General features: G+C 41.2%; 1 protein-coding gene across 3 annotated transcripts; it reads left to right on the forward strand.

Annotated features, from left to right (window-relative positions):
• The first annotated feature begins 1,119 nt into the window (after window positions 1-1,119).
• Window positions 1,120-25,706, forward strand: zgc:158258 (uncharacterized protein LOC791186 homolog). 3 transcript variants are annotated; one of them, XM_038820975.1, is made up of 4 exons: window positions 1,120-1,329; window positions 4,751-4,913; window positions 18,690-18,891; window positions 23,332-25,706. In XM_038820975.1, exons 2-4 carry the CDS (start codon window positions 4,827-4,829, stop codon window positions 24,753-24,755), a joined length of 1,713 nt encoding a protein of 570 aa, XP_038676903.1. In that variant the 5' UTR covers window positions 1,120-1,329; window positions 4,751-4,826; the 3' UTR covers window positions 24,756-25,706. The 3 variants fall into 3 exon arrangements, with proteins under 3 accessions (XP_038676903.1, XP_038676902.1, XP_038676904.1); XM_038820974.1 differs by lacking the exon at window positions 1,120-1,329 and adding an exon at window positions 1,442-1,602; XM_038820976.1 differs by lacking the exon at window positions 1,120-1,329 and adding an exon at window positions 1,694-1,797.
• The last annotated feature ends 390 nt before the right edge of the window (window positions 25,707-26,096 follow it).

Consider the following 26,096-nt stretch of genomic DNA (forward strand, 5'->3'; position numbering starts at 1 on the left):
AACGTTTACTTGTGCTAAAGTTACAAACCTGGTGACTGCAGTTTATTGGGCTCAACCAAGGACCTCGAGTATTTTAAATTCAATCTTATTTCACCTGTGTTGCGACTCTGGGTCAAGTGGAGCTGGAATTGAGGTGCACTCGCCCAGGATGTTGTGACATAATTTATAGCACACAAAGAATTTTGTCTTAATTAAACATTAACAGGGTTTGTTCGCTGTCACACAAAACTTTACAGGACAGGGAGTGACAGTACTAAATAACTCCGGAGCTAATGTTTGTCCATTATCTCGAGTCGAGAAAGCACTCAAACAGACCATAGTTCAACATAGTGTCATCCTGAGCCGTTAAGTAATCGGGGGGAAAAAAACCTTGCAAACTTTGAAGCATGAGACTGAATAAGCACTAAGCACCTATTTAATCTGACGAAGCAGTGACTTGAACTAGAAAACTGGCGTAGATTCCATTGATTTGGTTAGGTCCTGGAGGCTCTGCATATAAAAAGAAATGTCATTGCATTCATGCTTATTGCAAGTCTTTGCTGAACAGCAACTTGCTCCATAAAACTAGCATTCGGCTGCTTTTTGTTCGGTTTAACTTCTCTAATTCAGTTTGAGACGTGACCTTATTGAAAGATAAAATATCGAGAGAACCAGCAGGGTAGATGCGTGTAGCTCGGTACACGTGACAAATCTAAAACTCTTACTCTTGTCATATCTTCAGAATAAGGAGTGCCTCCCAGACGAGGAGGATTTTTTTTCTCTCAAAGGGTTGTTAATGTTTTGGAATCCTTGACCCCAGAAAGTAGCAGCAGACCTGTTGTTGAATCTATTCAAGGCTGAGATTGATTTTTGAACGACAGGAGAATCCAGGGTTATGGGAACCGGTGGAAAGGGGGCGTATGGGCTAAGATCAGATCAATCATGGTCTTATTGGATGGTGTAAGCAATCGCCACGGTCCTAAAATAAATCACAAGGTTTACTGCTATTTCTGATTTTCTTACGTTACTCATTCGAGTGAAATATGAATGAACATTTTAAGATTTTAATTCCTGCCCTGTTCAATGAACAAAGGAGGTCACGCTGGAAGATTCCTAATGTTACAAGTAATCTTTATTCACACCCATTTTTAGAATGGGGCTAGTCTGGAATTTGTAGCTGGAATGGAAAGGGGTGGGAGAGCTGCACAAAACATACGAAGAGGTTGGTCGAAACCAGCCTGCACATTTCCTGGTCAAAAGAGGCGGAGCGTTCTCCTTTATCTCGCTGATAGAAAGCTAGGAGAAACTTCGATTTCGGTGAGCAGATGGACGAGAATATCTCCTCGCAGGGTGAGTGAAAGAGGGGATTAAAACAAATGAAGGCATCTGATTTGTCACGTGTGAAAGGGGAGGGTATGTTCACTTCAGGTAGAAAGACAAGAGACAAAGCTAATTGGCTGGCGCGGGAAGGGTGCATCTCAATCTAAAAAGGGGAGGGTTAGCAGAACACAAAACACACCATCGAGCAGTCACACTAAAATCAGGACAATTTGCCATCAGTTTTCAATTGTCACTGGGCTCTGTCGAAACACAACTGGATTAATCTGTGTTGGCTGCTTTCAGGTGAGTGAATGATTAAACCCGGGGTCCTTTCCAATGTCATTTGGGTCGCAATGGAAAAGCTGCTGGTGGGGTGAGAAGGGACGCGGACGAGAGTGTGGTCAGGGGGAGGGGAGCGATAGAGGAACAGCGTCGTCAGTTTCAGTCCCTGGATATTGTGACAATGGGGGAAACGCGTTTTAAAACGTAAAACTTCAGGCAAGACGTCCCACGTTGTAGTGTGCAGTGAAATAAACTGGCTGGTATTTGCGTGTGAGCTGCAAACTAGCGCCTTGGTCCAAAACCCAGTTGGAGAAACTGGAGTTGGAAGAACTTTCAACGGGGTTGCAACTAGATTGGGGGGGGGGGGGGGGGTTAACTTTCAACCCAATTACGTGAATGCCGGAGACTTTGACAACTGATTCAGATCAGCACCCTCATTTCTACTTATCAGTCAAATGTGTTCAATTACTTTCGCAAAGAGTGACTGTCTCGTTTTCTTTTCAAAGTAAAAAGAGTTTCGTTACTTTCTGTTGGGTAACAGTCGGGAGGTTGTGAGGGATGTGGTGGGAAATGTCTGGAATGTTCCTAAATCATTTCTGGGGTTTGCAAGCAGCCGAGGACATTGCATTAATGCACCCTGTATGAATGCCAGTGTGTGTGTGCTGCCTATCCAATATTTTATATCCAGTTTTTAAAAACAAACATCTCCTGGGCCGTAAGGAAATGAATTTTCTATATTCCGCCTGTATACCATATCTTTTTTGATGAGCAGAATCTACTCCCCACCTACTGTGTCAATAACATCACATGATCTGACTTGTAGGTTAACCAAATGCCACTCTGCCTGACTAACCTGATATTGCAGCAATCGTTCGCGTCATTATTTGCTTTTAAAAAAAAAACATACAGCGCCGCCCCCCTCAATACATACCTGAGCGTGTTTTGCTCTTTCTGTTATTGAGGTGTTTGTTGGGTGAAAGAAAAGCAAGTGACATCTGACCCTGGGATGGACAAGTTCAATCACCCCGCGTCATAGAGAAAGCATTCACTTAACCATACTTTGGAATTAGGGTTCGGACCAAAAGCAAATGTAATATCCGGCAACTCAAATGAAACATTCTCTCCCTCTCTGAATATATACTTATCATCTATTTTTATATTTCCTGGTGAAGCAATACAGTTGGAAGATTTTTTTTTTAAAGCTGAGTTTCCTTTACCCACTAATTGTCTTTTTCGATTTTGGAACTTGCAACGCAGTATTCAAACTCTTCAGTCTGATTAAATTCTAAATATTCTTGAGAATGATGGACAGACTTCGTGCACGTTTCTTGAAAACGCAATTTAATGAATGCATTGCGCAGTTTTCTCTGCTGTCTTCCGAAATGAATTTTAGTGCAGTTTATCAACAATCAAAGGTCACTAAATTTTATCTTCATGTTTTGAAAGTGACGCGCCCATTATTAGAATAGCGAAGTGGAATTGCATTAACTTGTGCCACTGTCTGACTCTCAATCTTTTGCCAAGCAGGCATGTTTTCATGACAGATATCACACTTTGCCTCTGTAACGACGTAATTTAAGGAGAAAGGTCGTTTATCGTTTAAGAACGTGAAACTTATGAGCGCTGCTTCATTTATAACATTTGATGACCTGAGTTTATTTAATTTAACTCTGATTTTTTTTTAAAACATGGCTCTTTTCAACAGAATCAAATATTAGTGCATTGTTGGCTGTCAAAATAAGTCTCTTCATTACTGATTATTGTTGGGTGTAAATTTGGGAGAAAATGTGAAAAAGGAGAATAAAAATAAGTCTCAATTATTTATGTGCAAATGCTGCAATTACTTCAGACAAATGCAGATGTGTGATTAAATGCGGAAGTCTCTCATTTTAATTGCTCAATCATTTGAGGTTGTGCCTTTGGCTGCCAAGTCCCTAACCTCTGGAATTCCCCTTCTAAACCTCACCCTCTCTCTCTCACACTCCTTTTTAAGAAGCTCCTCAAAATCTAATTCTTTGACCAAACCTTTGAATATTCTACCCTAATTTCACCTTGTGTGGCTCAATGTCAGATTTTGTTCCATAATGCTCCTCGATGTTACATTGTGTTAAAAGTGACATATAAATACAGTAAGTTGCTGTGGTTAGCCTTGTGAAAGTGGCATTTTGCTTTTTGGCGCACCAATGACATGACTGTGCCTGTGAAGCTGCTGAATTTGCTTGATATGAACTAAACTCACCACTGATTTGAGGTATTGCTGCTTTGCAGTCATGTAAGATTTTTGCATACAAAATTAAATAACGCATGCTGGAAATGCTCAGCACGTTTAGCAGCATTTGTGGAGCGAGATAAACAGTTAACTTTTAGTCAAATATGACTCTCTCAACCCTGAACAGCTTCTTTAATAAAAGTATTTTGAAGAAAATCATATATTCAACTCAATGTCAATTCTGTTTCTCTCTTTGCAGATGCTGCCAGTTCTGTTGAGTATTTCCTACGCTTTGGTTTTTTAAAATTTAAAATCACAGCATCTGCATTATTTTTCTCCGAGATTATTATGTTAGATTATTTTTAAGAATGTACCAATTGGTGGTTACTGTCAACTTTTTGGCACTGACACTATTACAAGTGGGGCATCTCGATCCTTGTATTGCTTGTTTGATATTTTTAGTGTGGTCACATGCATCTTTCTTCTCTCTCTCTCTCTCTCTCTGTGTCTGTGTGTGTAATCTCTTTCCTGCTGTTATTTCTCTTTTTACACATGATTTTGAATTGAATTCACCCACTCTAATTTACACTTCCTTGTCAATTCTCCCACTGCTTCTTTCACAATCATTCACTCTAAATTAAGATGGTTCACCCAGGCCCAGATGTCCTGTTTTCTTTGCTGCGCCATTCTCGCTTGCACTTCCTGCAACTTGCAACAAAAATATTGACAAGATTAAATACTCTTAAATAATGGCAGACACGGTCAGGCTCATTCCTACATTAAATTATGTATTATATGGTTTATTAAATAAAGTCCTTTTAAAACGGCATTTCTGTGAAATGTGATAGTTCATCTCATGGTGTTACCTTAGTCTTTTTTTTTGCAGAAGTTTTTATGGAGTATATTGTGGTACAATGATTAGCGTTTTCTTGTTTGCTAATTGCTTTTCTCTGATTGCAGTCACTATTGGATGTTTCTGCTTCTCCCAAACTTGCACGATTGGCTGAACTCATCCCAATAAGAAGGCCCTAGTGCGATGCCCACAAGTGATACGTGGGCTGGACAATCTCCGATGGATTCTGTTTCCAGTGTCAGTATTGCTGGAAGCAGTAACACAGCTTTTGTAAGTCTTTCGTATTTTTATTAGGGGTAGTAATTTTTCGAGTTGAATATGGTGATTAAGCAAAAGAGATCAAGTTAATCTGATGCTGTCGACTTAATGACTTTTTTAAAATCACACACCAGACTGAACAATTCTTAGTAATATTTTTAGGTTTTTTTGGTAAGGATATACTTTACCTAATTTAAAAGAATGCAATTTCTGATGAATCTTTGTCAGTGGCAAACTGATCTCTTGACCACTTTTTCAGAAATTGAGATGCATTCGTTTGGGGAGAAAGCAAAGGTTTAATCTATACAGAAATGCAGGGTGTTACTCATCAATGAACTGTCCAACTGACCGTTTTCACAGTAAAGTCTGAATTGCCCAATAATGTCAAAATGCATGCTAATTAATATAGTGGATCATCTCCCTGTGTTATTAAACAAGTAAAGTCTCCAAAAACAAGTCATTATGGTTAATAAATTAGATTAAATTAAAAAGAAACATTTGCAACTATTCCCAATTTCTGGAATCATTAAATTTAAACCGAATGAATTTAATTGTTGTTTTTCTGGTGAAGGATGCTTATTTCTTCATGATGTTTTACTTTGCAATTGCAATCAGGGTCTCTAAATGTAAAATGGTAAAGCTTGATGTTTTTTGAATGCCTTGGTGTTGATTAATAGATTAAATAAATACATTGCATTGACCAACAACTATTTATGCAATGGACATAGAGGAAGAGTTTTTTTTAATGTCTATAACAGGTTTCAAATCTACATTTGTGGTTTACAGATTCCAAGTTTGGACGAGGTTAGCTGTGTAACTAGTCACCACCTACATATCTCACAAGGGGGGGGGGGGGGGGGGGGGGGGGGGGAGAACCTTGAATTGATATGGCACTATACTGAATTGCAGGACCAATGAACAATTTCATTAAGTGAAGGGCAATGCTTCAAACCTGTCCATACTTTCCCTTCTACCAAGTTGACCTTGACATCTATGCAGTCACACCGAGCAGAAGGCGAGACTCCCTATTTGAGGAGAGGGAAGGAGGTAGATCAGAACATTGAGGGCAAGTCATTGTTGAGCTGCTCTTTGCAGATTTTCCAACGAGCATTTCCAGAACAGAGTTATCAGCAACCAGGGAATGGCTGGACATCTTTTGTTGATCTTCCCAAATGGATTGTGGCTTAGTTGCTGTCTTGGAAATATGACTAAAAAATACTTTTGACTGATATAAACTTTCAATTAATATGTGGAATTGTGATGGGAAATTGTTTTCAACCATGGTACCATAGTGGTTAGCACAGTTGTTTCACAGCTCCAGAGTCCAAGGTTCGATTCCCGGTTTGGGTCACTGTCTGTGCGGAGTCTGCATGTTCTCCCCGTGTCTGCTCCGGCTTCCTCCCACAGTCCAAAGATGTGCAGGTTAGGTGGATTGACACTGCTAAATTGCTTTGTGTCCAAAATAGAAGTTAGGAGGGGTTACTGGGTTTTGGGGATGGAGTGGAGGTGTGGCCTTAAGTTGAGCGCTCTTTCCAAGGGCCGTGAAGTCTTGATGGGCCGTATAGCCAACTTCTTCACTGTAAATTCTATATGATTCTTGTGTAACACTGTTGGTCAGGTTTGACAGAAGAATACTGGATCCATACATCATATGAATTTCATCTGAATGCATTTTATGGAGCACATCTTAATATATAAATACTGGAATTTAAATACCAAAGTTTGGACCTTTGCGTTTCTACTGCACATTCTGTCTTTTTGTATTTCAAAAATTAATGATTATAAATTCAAATTTGAGCACAGTCACTCCAAAAGTGTTCTGTTTTCTGTGATTTTTATTTTGACTTATTGCTGAACCACATTTCTGCCGATGTATTATGAAGATGTTTGTGATTTCAAAAACAGAGCTCATTAAATCAGTGAATATTGTTTTATCTTCATGCAAGAAGAGCCAACACAGGATTGATGGGCGGAATGACCTCCTGTGCTCATAGCCAATCAGTGTATGAAACAGCATGCTTGGGAAGTCATGGGGTTTCCCCTTGCTTATGATGGGGGCAGGTGGGGTTACTTTCATGATGGCTTTTCTAACTTAAGTTTAAAAATGGAGCCCTGACGGCTACCCGGTGGAATTCTATGAGATGTTTTCAGAGATATTGAGCCCACTGCTGGTGAGAACATTTAACGAAGCAAGAGAGAAGGAAGTCCTCCCCACAACAGGCCTCGCAGGCCTCGATTTTATTGATCTTGAGACGGGAGAACGATTTGGAGCAATGCGGGTCATATAGGCCGATTTCTCTACTGAATGTGGGCACCAAACTGCTGGCTAAAATACTGGCCACAGGGATAGAGGACTACTGGGTGGCTAATATAGCCATGATCAGAAAGTGGGTAGTGGGGGAGGGGTCAGCATGGAAGCGGATGGAGGTGGCATCATGTAAAGACAGCAGTCTGGGAGCATTGGTAATGGCACCTTTGCCATTCTCGCTGGCCCGATACTCCACAAGTCCGGTGGTAGTGGTGGCTCTGAGGATCTGGGAGCAGTGGAAGAGATATAAGAGAGTGGAGGGAGCATCGATTTGGACACCGATTTATAACAACCGCAGGTTTGTACCGGGTAAGTTAGATGGCGGGTTCTGGAGTTGGCAGGAATTAGAAGGATGGGGGATCTATTTATAGATGGGAGCTTTCCCAGCTTGAAAGCTTTGGAGGATAAAGTTAAATTGTCAGCAGGGAATGGTTTTAGGTATTTGAGGTGCGTGACTTTGGCTGCTGCTGCCACGGGGGTACAGCATACAGTAGTTTCCAGTATCTGGGTGGGAGAGGGGAAGGTATCGGATATTTACCAGGAGTTTTTGGAGGCTGAGGAAACTCCGGTGGGGGAGCATAAGGGCAAGTGGGAGGAAAAACTAGGAGGAGAGATAGAGGCGGGTCTATGTGCGGATGCCCTAAGCAGGGTTAATGCCTCCTCATCGTGCGCCAGGCTTAGCCTGATACAATTTAAAGTAGTCCACCGGGCACACATGACAGCGGCTAGGATGAGTATGTTTTTCAGGGTAGAGGATAGGTGTGCGAGGTGCATGGGAAGCCCATCAAATCATGTCCACATGTTTTGGGCATGCCCAAGGCTTGGAACGTTTTGGCAGGGTTTTGGCCACGCTGCTGAAAACACGGCTGGTGCCGACTCCTGAGGTAGCGATCTTTGGAGTGTCAGAACATCCGGGAGTTCAGGGGGCGAAAGAGGCCGACGTCCTGGCCTTTGCCTTCCTGGTAGCCCAGAGACGGATCTTATTAATGTGGAGGGACTCGAAGCCCCCCGAGTGTAGAGACCTGGGTTAGTGACGTGGCTCGGTTTCTCAGTCTTGAGAAAATAAAGTTTGCCTTAATGTTAGGATTCTCCCGGAGGTGGCAGCCATTCGTCGGCTTTCTCGGAAAATTAAAAATGTCAGCAGATGCAGTATTCCGGGGGGGGGGGGGTACAGATTGTTGTTGTATGGTTGAGGTGTGTGAAGATTGGGGGGGGGGGGCGGGGATGTTTATTTTACCATGTTGATGTCATTGTTTTTGTTACTGATAAAAAAAATCAAATACCTCCAATAAAAAAAATTTTTTTTTTTAAATGGAGCCCCGTTCATATTTCATTGTTGGTTGTGTATGTTTATATACAAGGTATTCAAACATCTTGTATATTTAATTGAAAAGAAAATGGCAATTACTTTCAGTTTAAAAATGTAGAAGAACCTGCTTTTAATGACCTTTTCAGATCACTGAAACTAGTAGTTCCAGTTAGCGTTTACGTTTGCAGATTAACTGTGTTTCACCTCTGTTCACCTGCTGGGTAGGTTTTTTTTTTTGCAGATTAAATAGCTTTGTGTTCATTGCAATAAATAATAGCGTGCAGCAGCCAGTATTTTACATTTGCAAGTTCCACTTGGAGAATGCAGTAGCATAAAATTCAGTCGTCCACCTGAATTACACTAGCTTTTTCATTGGGCAATTGGAGATTAATTTTCAAGCTGCCTACTCTTGTATATTTCAGTTGTGGTCAACATAATCTCTGATAAAATTGTTGATTCAAATCAAAAAAAAGTCACAGCTAAGTCACACTGAACAGTGTATACTGGGACAAAATAGAAGGAATTTGCTGAAGTGATGAGTCGCACTTCTTTAAACTAGTCAAGAATCTTGATAAACTACTGAAGATAATGGCGCTTAAGTATCATTTTTGATTGGTGAGATACATATTACTTGCTGCACCCACAGTTAAATAGTTATTATTATCATACCATGAGAGAGGGCAGACGACATAGGCTAATTTGTATTTACTTGAGCATAGAAGACTTTGCATGGTCTAACTTGACCAGTTTGGGGTCATGTGATACGTGCTGTGTTTTTGTGAGCTCTGGCTCTTCTCTTCTTCTAATCCTTTATTTTATCCTAATGCACATCCAATAATGACTTGCTTCTGGGATATATGTCGAGTACTGTGACCCTGGAAGATCCTGGCTAGATTTTAGCAATTGAGGAGCCGAATTAAATCGAAATATTTTTTGTTTGATTGAGATGGCTGGGATGGGGCCCAGCTTGCAGTGGCGGTTTTGCTGGCGAGCAGGCCTACACCTCAGCGGTACTGTCGGCATCAATATGGTGGCTACCATTGCGAATGATGGCCTGAATGATTCTCGGCTCCGTGGTGCAGGTTCTTGGTGCTCGCTTTGATAAATTGTAAAATATAGGGGAAGCAGGGAAGAGAATCCTGTTATTTGAAGGAGCATTCACCCGGGCGAGGGCTTGCCTTTGGTCCTTGGAAATCCTGTTGCATGGCATATCATTTATCCTGACCAACTTGGGGAGGAGGGGCCGGACAGGGAATGCTGGTTCACCCCGTCTCTTGTGAAGAGCTGGGGATGAATCCCTGGCTGATTTTGAGAGTTGGCTGCCATGCGTTTGCAATCTCCAATTGAAGGCTGGTTGTTGCAGGTTTGAGGAAGCACATTATATCTGGCCTTTGAGACCCGGAGTCAGTTGCCGACCCCGCCCAGTTGTCTTGTCCTCCATGTTTATTGTGAGGGGTTGTAGGCGGCTGGAAGCATCGAGTTGGCCCCTCCTGCCGGGGCCTAGGTTTCTTGCTGCCTGGGCATCTGGGTTGGAGCGTGGCAGAAGTGAAGGTGCTTCGTCCGGTAGAACTTTGGAGGGATCCTGAAAGTTGCTCGATGATCCTGCCGTGGCTTTGGCCTTTCCAAGTACTATAGATGTTATTATCCTGCAGTTCATCAATAATCCTGGACTTTATTCCCTTATGATTATGCTGTGGATTTCATGTTATTGTCTTTTTTCCTGACAAGAGTGTACGATGTTTGAGCACGAGGGTCGCCTGTTCTCCTACTCTGGCAAAAAAAACTGAGTCAGTAATGCGACATGTGGTTTTTGCATAGTCTTGTCTTTTTGATTCTATAATCCTTGCTTTTACAAAGAGGGAGTGCAGTTTAGATACCTTCACCTTGTTTGTAGACGAGTAGAACCACTGTTGGTGTGGTGGTGGGTGGTAATGTTGGGTAAGTCCTCAATTGGATTGAGGGAAGCCCCCAGTTAGCTATCTGTATCAGGCTTTTATTTTCATTTTTGTTACTTTTGAGTCTTTGTTTTTTTTAAAAATATATTTAGAGTACCCAATGATTTATTTCTCCAATTAAGGGGCAATTTAGTGTGGCCAATCCACCTAACCTGCACAACTTTGGGTTGTGGGGGTGAAACCCGTGCAAACTCCACACAGACAGTGACCCAGGGCTGGGATTCTAACTCGGGTCCTCAGTGCCACAGTCCCAGTGCTAACCACTACGCCACATGCCACCCACTTTACTTTTGAGTCTTGAGAGGACTGGGTTCCTTGTGATTCTTCTTTGTGGTTGGCATCTCTATAGAGTTGTTGGAGTCGGGGGAGAAATGGGGGCACATGCCTGCATGTGGCTCGTTAATGCTCGCTCGATTTTTTTGGAGTGAGTCTGTATGCTATGGATCTGCTGTTGGAGCCCTTTTTAGGTCTGAGGGTAAGGTTGAGATGCATTCCAACTGTTCTTGTGTGACTTATGGAGTCCCTTCACATTGTAGTCAGATTTTCCATGGGGAGGCATTGTTTTTGGCTCTGTTAAGGCAACGCTACGTTTGTCTCCTCACTTCCTATTTGTAATGGTGTGTAGTGTTGGCTCTGTGTCTGACATTCTTTGGTTAACTGGTCTGTTCCTCCCTTATGGAGTATGCTGGACTAGGCCAGGTCCAGTATGGCGGCTGAGATCCTGTTGTGCCCTTATGCTTGGGATGTTCCTTCTTGAAGGCACTTAGTAGGGTTGTCCTGAGAGGCTGAGTCTTGATGTTCTCTGAGTATACTTGGTTTTCTAACTCCTGAGTGGATGAGGGTGTAGAGCTGAGCCAGGTCCTGTACTGGGTTTGGTCTCCTGTTGTCCCCTTGTATTTGGGCCATTCCCTCTTAGCTGGGATGTTATGAGAGGCTGAGTGAAGTTTGAACGAGCAGTTTTTTTTCCGTTATCTATAGAATCCCTACAGTGCAGAAGGAGGTGATTTGGCTCATCGAGTCTGCACTGACCCTCCGAAAGAGCACTCTACCTAGGCCCACTCCCTTGCCCTATCACTGTAACCCTGCACATTTATAATGGCCAATCTATCTAACCTGCTCATCTTTGGACTGTGGGAGGAAGCCCACATGGACATGGGGAGAATGTGCAAACTCCACACAATGTCACCCAAAATTTGGACCTCTGGCACTTTGAGACAGCATACCAATTCTTGCCTTGTGGTGAGAGGCATGTGCCAGAGGATATGGGGTTTATGGCTGTGTCCTGGCCTTTTTATTCTGCGGCCCTCTACTTTACCTTTCTTTTTTTTTTCTGTGCCTCGGTTAGTTTGTTGGAGAGTGCTGACCACACTGACTGACTGTAAACCTATTATATGAATATTTTCAAGCCTTCTGTTAGTTTATGTAAAATATCCTTCGAACTGGTGTTCTCACGAATATTATTTTCTGTAATTTTTTTATTTATTTCTGTTGCGGTGAGTCCGTGATTGGCTCCTGCAAGGGTTAGGGTACAGACAGGTCTGATATGCAAGAGGTAGATGTTACAGCATGTTGTTGGTGTCTCTGGTGTTGATAGAGTTGAGGAAGATATGTTCTGATGTGTGCCCAAACATGGCGCAAAGATCTTATCCTGAATTCTGGGGGGGGTTTTGCGAGCAATCGCTGCATGGGAAGGTGTGCACCGTTTATCATGTTTTCATGGCTTTCTCTTCCTCACCCTTGTTCTCTGGTAATGTGTATAGAGGTGACAATACTGGGTCAATTGTATTGCTGCTCTCTGTCCTTCTCAGTATCTGTGTGTCCTTCTCAGTATCTGTGTATGTTGAGACATTTTTGCTACGCTGCATCATTCCTGTGGTTTTATTGCATTATTTGTTAAAATGGAAAAACTTCAGTTAAAATACCTTTTCTTTTAAAAAATAGATTTGATGAATGGTTCTAATTTCCTCCTTGTGGAAAAGATCTAGAAAAGTCCAAGAGGACATAGCCCAACTGTAAATAATTAAGGTTAATTGGGGATGAAATTCGGAAACACTTTTTCATGCTAACTTGTGTGGAACTATCCCATTTGTCCCAAAAAGTTCGGTTGAGGCTCGAACATTTAAAATGTCAAAACTAAGTTTGTTGGGCAGGAGTCATAGGTATATGGCATCAAAGCAGGTAAATAGAGTTAATTGATTGTTGAACAGGCTCTAGAGCAAGAGGGCTTATTTCAGTTCCAATGAAATGAAAATGAAATTCAAATCACTTATTGTCACGAGTAGGCTTCAATGAAGTTACTGTGAAAAGCCCCTAGTCGCCACATTCCGGCGCCTGTCCGAGGAGGCTGGTACGGGAATCGAACCGCGCTGCTGGCCTGCTTGGTCTGCTTTAAAAGCCAGCAATTTAGCTCAGTGAGCTAAACCAGCCCCAGAACAGTTATGTTCTTCAAGTCCAAAAACCCTATTGTTTAGGATCACACACAAAATTGCTCTTGACCGAGACTATAGCCATTTTCCATTTATATTCTTGCCTGCTTAAGTAATCAGAAATTATCTAACCAAAATATTTTGTTGCCATGGCTACCAAGTCCTCCTTACCTTTAGCTTGAATGCTGATGCATGTTTTCTGTGTAGAACGTAACAGATTTAAACATTAATCTTATTTTTTCACTTTCTTTAATTATTAATAAAGATTAACTAATGAAACTAAATATGATTGGTAAGGGGTTTAGATTCGGGAAGTCTGTGACAATTCGAAGTGAGGCACTGCTTCCACCCGCTGAGTCACATTATCTGCTGACTACTAATGTGCAACATCAGAAAATGATGTCCTCCTCTATTCCATCAAAAGATATAGTCAAATCCTTGAATCATTGCTGCATTTCAGCAGTTCAAGTTTTAAACAAAATAAACTCATATTTATTTTAATGGAGATTACTGGGACATAATGAAAAAGGAGAAGGCTGTTCAGCCATTCCATTCATCCTGCCTTTCCATAGAGCAACATAGTTAGTCTGCAGGTTTATTTTCTTCATTGCATATCCACTTTTACTTTTGAAGTTGTTAACCTTCCCCCTCGCATGCAGTGAGTTCTGGATCATTGCCATTCGTTGCATTAAAAAAAAAATTCTCCTTCTCACCCACCCCCCTACACCTCTTCCCCCAAAACCTTAAATCTGTGCCCTCTATCCCTGTATCCCATGTACCATCAGCTAATGCAAACAGCTTCTCTTTGTCTACCTTTTTATTTTAGACCAGTCATAATCTTGTGTAGCACTCTCAAATCTGTCCTTTCCTCCTTTGCCCCAAGGAGAATAATCCCAACTTCTCCAAACTATCCTTGAAAACAAAATCCCTTATCCTCAGAGCCATTCTGGAAAATATCCTCTGCACCCTCTCCAGGATCCTCATATCCTGAGTAATGACCAGAACTGGATACAATATCTAGTTGTGGCCTAATGGAAGCTGCATTAAGGTCCAGCACATCTTCCCTGTTTTTGAGCTCCTCCTCCTATTTATGAAGTCTAAGATCTAAAATACTTTGCTGATAACTCTCAATGTGTCCTCTGCCACTTCCAAAGATCTAAGTACCTCCCTGTATTTAGGGAAGATTGGCCTGACCTGCTATTTCCACCCCTGCTTCCCTTAGCAAACTAGATGTCAGTCAAGGAAGCTCTCCGGAATAAATTTTGGAAATTCTCCAACCTGCTGACATTTTAACATTTTCCCAATCGATATTTAGATAATTAAAGCCCCTCAATCTCAGTAGTCTATAGTTCTGCCACATCACGGTAGCATGGTGGTTAGCATAAATGCTTCACAGCTCCAGGGTCCCAGGTTCGGTTCCCGGCTGGGTCACTGTCTGTGCGGAGTCTGCACGTCCTCCCCGTGTGTGTGTGTGGGTTTCCTCCGGGTGCTCCGGTTTCCTCCCACAGTCCAAAGATGTGCGGGTTAGGTGGATTGGCCATGCTAAATTCCCCGTAGTGTCCTAAAAAGTAATGTTAAGGGGGGGGGGGGGGGGTTGTTGGGTTATGGGTATAGAGTGGATACATGGGTTTGAGTAGGGTGATCATTGCTCGGCACAACATCAAGGGCCGAAGGGCCTGTTCTGTGCTGTACTGTTCTATGTTCTATCTGTGATTTCCCTGGAAACGTTGTCTCACTATTTGGAGGTCTATAAAATACACTCCGTAATGTACTCATAGCCTTTTTGCTTCTCGACTCCAACTAAATATATTCAGTCCTTGTCGCTCAAGGATAGCCCTTTCTTTTTCTAACATTTACAGTATCTTTCCCAAATTGGCCCTGCCACCCCACTTCATTCTCTTCCCTATCTTTTCTAAACACTTTGTATCTGCACACAGTCCTCACCATTTTTAAGCCGCAATTCTGTTATTGCTATTGCATCGTATTCCCAAATGGCTATTTGTGCTTGTAGCTCACCAATCCTAATCACCATACCTTGTGCCTTCACACTCATTTTAAACCTGACTTTGTGTCCCTCATAATCCTTTTCAGTCTACTATGCCACTGCTTCCTCTTCTGTATTATCCCAACATTCAAACTCCCTTCTGCATGCTCTTTTATTTTTGTTCTCTATGCGCTGGTGCCTCTGAGCCCCCCCACCCCACCGCTCCATGGAATCCTCTAGGCTTTGTTCATTTTCATTCAATGATCTGAAATGCTCTTTCATTAATTTGAGCTGGAGGGGTGGGAATGGCTAAGATTAGAATTTTCCCCATCCATCCGCAGCATTACTTCCGTTAACTGTGCATGTGTTCAAATTGGCTGGATAACCCAAGATCAACATCTTTCATTTATGATTTCTGAAGCACCTTTAGCATAATAAGACATTCCAAGGTGTTGGACATGCTATAAAACAAAATGTGACACTGATATTGGTGCAAACAAGGCAGTTTTAAGGGAGTCTTTAGACTTCTCCACTAAGAGAATTCCAGAGCTTACGGTCTTCACCAGCTGATGGTGCAATTGCCAATGTTACAGCAATTAACTTTGCAGATGTGCAAGAATTGGAGGAGCGCAGATGTTGCTAGGGTTGTGGGCTGGAGGAGGTTATAGAGATAAGGAATAGCTAAGGTCAAAAAGGAATTTGAAAGCAAAGCAGAGAGTTACAGAAATTAGTTTTTTGTCCCCTGTGAAACCAGTGTTATGTTTCATTATATTTTAATGCAGAAAAGATTTTGGAACAATTATTTTCAATGTTAAGATTTGAAAGACATTTCAGGCAATAGGTGGTTAATGCGGTAATGGTGTTTATTCTCTCCAAAGACTAAAAACCTTTTGTCAATTGATAAGCATTTCCCGTTCATTGCGTCCGAGAAGGTTTTAATCCCTTATGGCTAAGAATGGGAGGCGAATACAGGTGATCAATCAAAGTTTTTAACGAGAAAGCGGAGAGGTATTTTTGCTAAAATTTCTGATTAGAACTATAGTATGAAGTGACCTCATTCGAGTGACATAAGACAGCCCACTAATGTGGTGAAGCACAATGCCTTATGCAAACATGAATTGGACTGATTGGAAGTTGATCATTATTATTGCTGTAAGTGTGTGAAATAGAGGATCGGAATGCTTCCTACCTGATTTTTCAACAAGGGATTGAAGAACCGTATGTCTGAATGACTTGAATATTTGGCTCGGATTGTGAAGCAATAGTATTATGACCCCATCGGGTTACACTATTATATATTAGATATTTGACAACACAAACACTGAACAAATTATAAGGTGTTAAGACTTGACAGACTAAGGCGATATCCTAAATTTATTAATTGCATTATGATGAAACACTTGAAATGTTTTGAGTGGAATAAATGAATCCACTTGAAACATCTGACTGGAACTCAAATAAAAATGGTGCTCTCGCACTTCTTGGGGAAAGACTGTATGGATATATTGAAAGTTGCAAAGATCTGTAAAGAATAATGGAGCAGTTGAAAAGATGGAGAGACTTTTCACACAGGCAATGATGGCACTGACCTGTTTATTTTCCAGGTGGATAATGTAACATTCGCAACACTATCTCTTATGGGATAGAAAATTGCCATGTTCATTTTTTGCTTACCTCCGATTGCTGTCCAAAATGATTGAATACAGGAACATGGCTAAAATGTATGTAGCAGTGCACCTTCTCGGTTTGGATTGGATTGGGTTATTGTCACATGTACTGAGGTACAGTGAAAAGTACTGTTCTGCGTGCAGCTCAGACAGATCATTCCGTACATGAAAGAAAAATATATAATAGGGCAAACATAAAATATACAATGTAAATACATAAGACACAGGCATCGGGTGAAGCATACAGGAGTGTAGTACGGCTCAGTAGAGAAGATGTGTGAAGACAACAGATCAGTCCATAAGGAGTGTGGTAACAGTGGGGAAGAAGCTGTTTTTGAATTGTTAGTGCGTGTCCTCAAACTATCAATCCGAGGATGGCAAGCTCTAATATTATCTCAAATTGTGCATTCAAATTGTGCATTCTTCTGTGTCCTGTTACCAAATGGCATCCAACATTTTTGTTAAACTGTTGGAGCTTGGAATTTCTGAAGCAAAAATTAATATTTCAAAAAGGGTGAAGCAGCTTCTGTTGAGCTATAGTTTCAGATGGCCTGCACATGCTTAAACCTTTTGGAGCACTGAAGAGAATATTTAATTTGGAAGTGTTATTTATAATGCTGATGCGATGGTGATATTTGCTTCCAGTAACTAGCAGACAGGTATTTTGGACCATATAAGTTGGTTGGTGCCACATTTTTCATGCTAGGTTTGTTAACATTTGGGAAATTCCCATTCCTGTTTGCAGCAATAGAGAATGATAGGCCCTTGGAAAATGAGCTCTTAATGCTGGAGCGACCAACCCAAGATTGGTAAACTAGAGGCCAAATTCCAACATGTTTAATCTGTAGCTTTAATTGCATCATTTGGGAGTGAGCACTGTGCATTTCCCAGATGCAAAGAATGAAAAAGCTGCTTGACAAAGAAGAAAGATTTGCATATGAAGTTTCACTCCACATCGAACTGTACTCCATGTACTGTCAAAACAAATGGTGTGACTCTGATCCCTCTGGGAAGAAACTGTCACTTCACTTCGTGGAGCTGAACCCTGAAAAAACTTTGCCAGTTGTTGTAAAACAAAACTAGTTTTGTACCAATGATCTTGCAATATTACTGTACTCATAAATCTATTCCCTTTTATAAGCTTAGTGTATGAACACCTTAATAGAATCATTCTTTTATATTTTATTTGGGATTTGTCAACAGGTTGCATGCTTTCTCTCTGTGATCTAGACAGTTGGTTATGTTTGCTGTCATCCTTAATGCTGACTGAATTAGAGTTGGGGATAACCAGCTGCACAAGCTAATGAGTTGGGGAATTACAAAGTGCAAAATTTGATGGGCAGGGAAAGACCAACTCGTCTGTCAAACCTGCCTTGGGCCATAATAGCTGAAACACCTTGCTCAACATTTCCCTTGACAAAAATCTTCCAAAGGAATTCTCTTATTTTCCATATTTATGGGAGAGAATTTCTAAAACCCCATGGCATTTTGATCATTCTTGACCACACAAATTGTTATGACCAGTGAATATATGTGCAGGGATATAAAGTATGAGGCTTTGGATCCTCCATATTCAGAAATAATTAAGATGATGTTTCTACAAAGCCTTGGTGCCCTGAAGTCCTAATAACCATTGTAATGTGGCACCATTAGGTTAATGTCATCAAAATACAGCAATATGTTTTCAGGGCCACCGACCGCTGGCAGTTTGGGTTTGTTCTGCTGCTGGATTAAACCAGTTTAAAACCAATATGGCTCAGAGGAGGTGGAATGCGAGGTCCTTTCCTTATTGGAGTAAAGAATGGATGTAGAATTAAAAGAACTCCCCAAGGCAATTCATATAGAGTCCAATGATAACGTTTTTAATTGCTCCCAATTTAGATAGGTTTTGCACCCAAGGAGATTATTTGTACAGGTGTTGTTGCTGTTAAAATGTGGATGCCTTCATAATGAGCAGATGTCAACTACTTATCTTGTGAATAGTCGCCATTCATAAAGCCTGTTTTGGTCAGTGCGGGCTACTGGTTTTGATTCCTGACTTTCGAATTTCAAACTTGCTGAAACAGCATTCCTGATGTACTTGGCTCTCTCTTGCAGAACATAATGGAACTGAGTGTTTGCATTGATTTCTTTCAACAGGATGAGCCCTTGGACTATCTCTCGCCAGATGTGAGGGAATGTCTGATGTTTCTTGAAGAAACAATTGATTCATTAGATGCTGAAGAGAACAATGGGGTTTCCACTGATGAATTGCAGCAAACTGAACAATCCACCAAAACTGATAATATGCCTGAAAAATCTACCATGCTGCATCATGAATTAGCATATAGTCAAAATACAGGTAAGACTCTGGAGATTGATTAAGTAGTTTATACATGTTTCATGTAAATTGTTACACATCTCCAATGTGGTTAAGCGTATATTTGAAAAGAGGGAAAATCTCTAGCAGAAGAGGTACAGTTCCAATGGGCTGAATGGTCTCCTTTTTATGTTTCATATATTAACGTGGTGTATAAAATAATTTGATGGATTTGGATCCTGTGCCCTGGAGTAATAATACCTGATAATTGTAAACATTGTGATAGTTTTTTTTTAACCACATGATAAACGTGGCACTGATTAATGCGTTCTTCCAAGTTAATTTTGCTTGCAGTGCAGATAGCTGATGCAGACAACTTAACTAACCCAAAGGGAAATAAGATGTGCTGTAAAATAATTACTTTTGATATTGCAATTGTTACTGTCAGTGGATTCCAGGCTTCCCCCTCCCTCCACCATAAAGATGCTGCTCCTTAACTAATATTCTATTTTTATATTATGGCTCTGCATCTGGCACAGTTCTCTCTTTTGCTGATGGATTACAATCTACAACTTCCTTTTAGATCAGATGCCTGAGTTTTGACAACTTTGAGTTCTCGCAATATAGTGACTCAATTATAGCATTTACCATTGCCTGCACTGCGGTATATGGCATCCTACTTTTCTTTCAGGTTTTCAACCATTATAGTTGCAATCTATTCTCTGTGGCTTCATCCTCGGTCATTTTTCTCTGATATAGGTTCCCTTCTGTTTGAACCCAGTTTATGTCTTTAACAAATCAACCTCCAACCTCCTTGAAATTCCAAGTCTTGGAAGCACTTCCCTCATTCCTTGAAGCAGACCCACATTTCATGTCTACCTCTAGCTTTAACTTGGACCTTGAAATGAAAAAAAATGAAAATCACTTATTGTCACGAGTAGGCTTCAATGAAGTTACTGTGAAAAGCCCCTAGTCATCATATTCTGGCGCCTGTCCGGGGAGGCTGGTACGGGAATCGAACCGTGCTGCTGGCTGCTTGGTCTGCTTTAAAAGCCAGTGATTTAGCCCAGTGAGCTAAACCAGCCCCTGTTCTAAATTAGTTGCCTTTGAGCCAAAGGATTATGGGTTCAAGTCCCACTTCCATATCTAGACTAACATTCCACGCTGGTACTGGAGGTGTGCCGCAAAGGTGTGCTGTTTTTTGAATGAGATGTGAGATGTTAAATTGATGGTCTGTCTGTCCTCATTGGTGGATGCAAAAGATCCTATGGTCTATTTTGAGGCAGAAAAGGGGAGTTCTCACTACTGTCTTGGCCATCACTAATGCAGATTATATAATCATCTCATTGCAGTTTGTGGGAGCTTACAGTACACAAATTGGTGCCACATTTCAAACATAGCCACAGCAATTTTTTTATTCCTCCGTCCATGCGATGTAAGTGTTATTTGCACAGCCAACATTTATTGCTTACTTGTTCTTGAAGATGGTGGCGAGCCTCTTGTTGAACTGCTGCCATCTATATGGTATTGGTACACAAACTGTTAGGAAGGGGGTTCTAGGATTTTGACACAGTAACAGTAAAGGAATGGCAATTATGTTTCTAAGTCAGGGCAGTGTGGTATTGGAGGGGAATTTACAGATTGTTGTGTTCACATGTGTCTGCTGTCCTTGTGCTAAGTGTATGTCGGGATTTGGAAGATGCTGTCAAAGGAGGTTTGTTAAGTTACTGCAGAGCATCTTATGTCTGGTGTACACTGCTGCCATTATGTACCGGAGTGAATGTTTAATGTGGTGAATAATGCACTGATCAAGTGAACTGCTTTGTCCTGGATTATGTTGAGTTTCTTGAGTGTTGTTGGAGCCACATTAATTCACACCTGTGGAAAATATTCCATCACATTCTTAACTTGAACCTTTTTAGACGGTTGACAGGGTTTGAGGAGTCAGATGGTGAGCCGCAGCAAAATTCCCAGCCTCTTATCTGCTTTTGTAGCCCTAGTATTTGTATGGGTGTTCGGTTCAGTTTCTGGTTGATTATGGGGAATTCAGCAATGATAATGCTGTTGGATGTCATGGGGAGGTGGGTATATTATCTCTTGTTGGAGATGGTCATTACCTGGTAATTGTGTGCTGTGAATGTTACTTGTCACTTAGCTGAAGCCTGAATATTGTCCTGGTCTTGCTGCATATGGAAAAGGATTGCTTCAGTATCTGAGGAGTTATGAATGGTGCCAGTGTTATAGCTTTATAAGGTACACCGCTTGATCTGGAGCACAAGTCTTCAGTGCTGTAGCTAGGCTGTTGCCAGGGCCCACATAGCTGGGCTGTTGTCAGTGCCCATAGCCTTTCTATCAACTGCCTTCAGCCATTTAATGATGTAAAGACACAGCTGGCATCTGTGGTGCTGGGGACCTCGAGATGGATTATCCACTCGGCATTTCTAGTTGCAAATGCTTATGCCTCGGATTTGGAACTGCCATACTGGGCTCTTTGAGAATGGGAATAACTGTGACCCTTCTTTCTCCAGTTAACTTTTTTTTCTATAAATTTAGATTACCCAACTTTTTTTTTCCCAAATTAAGTAACAAGCGTGACTAAACCTATCCTGCGCATCTTTTTGGGTTTTGGGGTTGCGACCCACGCAGACACTGGGAGAATATGCAAACTCCACATGGAAAGTGATCCGCGGCAGGGATCGAATTTCTAAGTGTCCTTCACAATTAGTGCCTGGATTTGACAGGACTGTTGTGGGATCACTTTGCTCTGTCTGTGAGTGGTACTCTGCTTTTGAGCACGCACGTCCTGTGTTGTACCTTCGCTGGTACTTATTTTGTAGGTATGCCTGGCTCCTGACATGCTGTCCAACACACACTCACTCTGGGTCAACTAGCTTGATGGCAATTGTAGTTTCATAGATTGTGGTTCTGGTGCTCAGTTATGAACTTCCAAGATTTGTTCTGAATCGATCCCATTGAGCACTATGGTAGTGCCATGCAGCGCAATGGAGGGCATCCTACTGTCAGTGAGGAAGACTTTGCCAAGTCAAAAAGAAATGGTGTGCTTTTTGAATAATTTTCCTTACTAGGTGATCTATCTGGTTTTTTTTTTTTGACACATCTGAGTGACCAGCTAGGCTTTTTCAGAAAGCAGTCAAGAGTGAACCACATTGGTGTGGGTTTAGAACCACATCTCGGCAAGACTAGGTTAGGGTGGCAGATTTCCTCCTGTTGCAGTAATTTGCTGTGAAGGCACTTTCAGAAGTAAGTCTCATATAAATGCAAATTTTGTTTTTTTTTAGTTATCAAACTTCCAAGTTCTGCATTTTTTTTCTCTCCTGTTCGTTCTGCTCTCCTGTCACTGTGAAAGTCCTTCTGTCTTTTTCCCCAAATCTAGGCCTCCTAATGTGCCTGTCTCATTATGACCAATTGCTTCTGCTTACTGCTGTACTTCCTACTCGAACCTTTCCTGTTTCAATAAAAACAGTAGGTATATTGATTGCTGAACTTGCTATTTTAATCCCAATTTATGTTGAGGAGCAATTACATAATTGAACAACGTTTATTTTTAATGTCAAATGAGTACAATTTTGCATAAATTAACCATTTATTAAAAAAATCCAATTAAGGGCCAATTTAGCGTGGCCAATTCACCTACACTGCATATCTTTCGGGTTGTAGGGGTGAGTCCCACGCAGACATGGGGAGAATGTGCAAACTCCACAGACAGTGACCCAGGGCCGGGATCAAAGTGAGGCAGCAGTGCTAACCCCTGCCGCCCAATAAATTAACAATTTAAAGCAATGGAAATATTGATAAAAGAGGATATCAAAAGAAGGCACTTAAAATTAAATTGATTAAAATATATTTTGATATATAAAGCGAGATTGTCTAATAAATAAAACATGAATAGGGGCCCATTTTTACTTTTTATTTTAGTATTGTTATGAACGCATCAGTGATTGGCTTGCCCATGTATACATTTTTAACCATTGTGTTGCAGCCATCATAATTAAATGTAAAAAAAAAAGCACATTTCTTAAAAAAAAAAATTTGTTGGTTCTGTTTTCTGGCTGCAGCTGGAATTTGCAATCTCCTTCAACCTCTCACCACCATCAATAGAAGTCTAAGTGGCCTTAAAGTCAAAGTGTAATTGTTGTAAATGGACACTAAAGGCAGACTAGATAAAACATTGATGTGCTTTGGCAGCCATGTGGTTGATTGCACGATGTAATGCCCCCCTGCCTTTATACAACAGGATGTTACCTGACTCTCTAACTCCATACGGACAGGGAATAAAATGTTTAACTGTGCTAAACGTTTAGTAATTTTTGTCCAAATCCTAGTGGATATTTGAAATGGTGGTTTTGCATTTCCACCTAGTTTTGGATTTATTTATTTTTTTGAGAATTGCCAAGTCTGTTTTAATTCTCTTAATCATTGTGAAACTGCTAATTTTATTTTTGTGTTTTTGTTCCTTAATAGTACCTGATGGTAAAATCCCGAGGGCATTTTCACCAAATAACAAGAACAGCACTGATTCCACATCCCCACAGATAGTGCGAGCAAAATCTGGAGCACTTATCCCACGGGCAGTTTCACCAAGCAGCAATAGGAACAGCATTGATTCCATGTCCCCACAGATGGTGCGAGCTAAATCTGGTGCAAATACCCTGCCTAAATATAGCCCAAAACTGAGCACTGAAAGCAAAAGCACACTATCCAGTCGGGTATCAGAATCCAGAAGTCCTATCTTCTCGGGAGATAATAGACAAAGAGCCCATATTGGAACGGTTCAGCAGCAACTGGTGGAACTCAAAGATGAAAAAGCCAGGCTAGGTCCTCCCACTGCCCCTAAACCCTGGAAACTGCCATCCAACATCATCCTGAAAAGCCTCCCGAGGAACGATGGTCCTATGGTATCTAGTACAAACTCTCCGAATAAGATGCCAAAAGGTGTTCCACGCAGTAATGGACATAATCTATCTAGGGATAATAGCACTGAAGAAGAAGCACAGCACATTCGAATGGAAGCTTTGGCCAAGCTAGGCTTGCGGTCAGAACCAGGTGACCAGACGAGCAATTCTGCAAGTTCTCGAGTTCTGCGAACTGGGTCAGCATCCAACAGTCCGCTAGTCACAGTGGATAACAAAAGCAAGACCTACCAACCGGAAGTGAAGGTGAAGGGAACCAAAACAAGCCACTCGAGACATTCAAGTATTGGATTTATCCCTCCTTTGAGCCATTCAGCTGCCATTCCTGTTGACCCTGGCACAAATGGCACTCCAAGAAAGCCGGCAAAGGTGATCGTGGGGAATGTGAACATAGCACAATCGCAGTTTGGTCCGACAAAATCGAGCAGCTTAAAGAGGTTTACCATAGCTGGTGTAGATATTCCTCCAACTGTGAGCCTGGGGTATGCCCGAAACAACTTGGGCACCACTTCACTTAATCCTGGCATGAGCAACACTCTCCCTATTACCAAAAGATCAGCGAATGTAAGTGAAGGACAAGCAACAAATATGAACACAGCACAATGGCAGTTTGGGGCCACAAAGGCAAGTAGCTTAAGGAGGTTTGGCAGTGACCAGCCCACCTTGTACTCTGGTACTGCACAAAACACTTCAGTTGTTGCTGCTGCTGCTGATCCTGGTCTGAACAAAAACAATAGGCTCAGACCCTTGTCGGTATGCTCAGAAAAAGATTTGTCTGACAGGCACGGATCTACTTTAGAGCCTATATCATCTGACAAACCAGGAAGGAGGTTATTTCCAATAACGATAAACCATATTTCAGCCAAATTTCAGAAATCTCCACCAAAGGGACTTAATATGCAAGTTGCACCACAGGGGCCAACCAGTAAAGATCACAGGGAAGCATTGCGAAAGCTTGGCCTTCTGAAAGACTAAAAATAACTTTAGAAAACTGCACAGGATCCCATGGGCTTGAGGCAGTTCCGCTGACTTGCTGGAAGCAAATTTAGCCAAATGGGCAATAACTTGATTAACTGCCATACTACGCAAAGCCATAGAGAACTCTCGCTGAAATTTCCAGCATGAAACACCATCGACTTTGGTTAAAGATATTCATTTAAAAGGTGCCGTCTTATTTTGTGCAATCAGTTAAATGAATATAACAGCTTCAGGTTTGCCTTCTTGACACAAAATGGTTTTTGCCTATAACCTCCATTCATTTGGTGAGTGAATTATGACTGCCGAATGCCTGGTGCACAAAGCAATCGCTCTTCCTGCCTCATCTAGTTTTCAATGTGATGTGTCCCAGGTCGGACTCTTTCCCCCATGTGCTGTCTGCGAGCGGACTCTCCCATTCCCCCCCACATGTTCTTCTCCATGTGACACAGCCAGAGCAACTGAGATATGATCAGCAATTCTATTAACATGAGTACCGCCTACTTATTGTAGTCGATTAGAAATTATTATTACCTATGTACGACGAAAGACCTCCGTCTGAATGTGGCTTGTGTTAGGAATGACAGTTTCAGACATTCTCTTTTTGAACGGTAACTTATAAAATATGGCTGTTGTTCAGAGAAGGAGTTTTAGTTTTTACTGCAAACATTGTTTTAATTATGATACTTTTAAATGTATGATTATACAATGCACTCTGAATTATTTTATTAATGAAACTTTCCATATAAATATTCGTTTCGGCATCTCATTAAATTTCTAAGTATCCTGCTTTACAAATTAACGGCATCTATTTGAAAAAAATTGCTTTAATTCTGGCGAAAGTTATTACTGTGTATATGTATTAAGAATTTATGAACTATTAATTCACCTTGTGTGCTTATGAACTACCAACCACCGATGTTGAATAAAAATTTTTTCCAAAACGGCAAAGAGTATGTCTTTTAGCACGAGTATGTTCCAAGTATTTTGAAACTATTCATTGTTAAATTTACTGGCAAAATGGCAGAGTGTATTATCTGCTGCTGAATTGTTTGAATTTTGGAGAGGCTAAGATGAGGAATGCCGTGACTGCATTTTATTTTCCTTCCCTGCCTTAAAACCAATTCTTATACATATCAGTTGCTAAGTAGGCAGGAGACGCCAACTTTATGGCCCTTCCCTTTTTTTCTCATCATTTGGTTTCTGTTCTGAGGCCATTTCCTGTCAATTGCTTGACAGGATGACTTGTTCGTGGCAAACACAAGGCATAAATTGCATTGGTCTCTATTTTTTTAGAGTCATTAACTAAAACTAACTGCATAGAGCCTAACCTGAGGGATG

The sequence above is a fragment of the Scyliorhinus canicula genome, chromosome 15 (assembly GCF_902713615.1).
Source record: "Scyliorhinus canicula chromosome 15, sScyCan1.1, whole genome shotgun sequence".
NCBI lineage: Eukaryota > Metazoa > Chordata > Chondrichthyes > Carcharhiniformes > Scyliorhinidae > Scyliorhinus > Scyliorhinus canicula.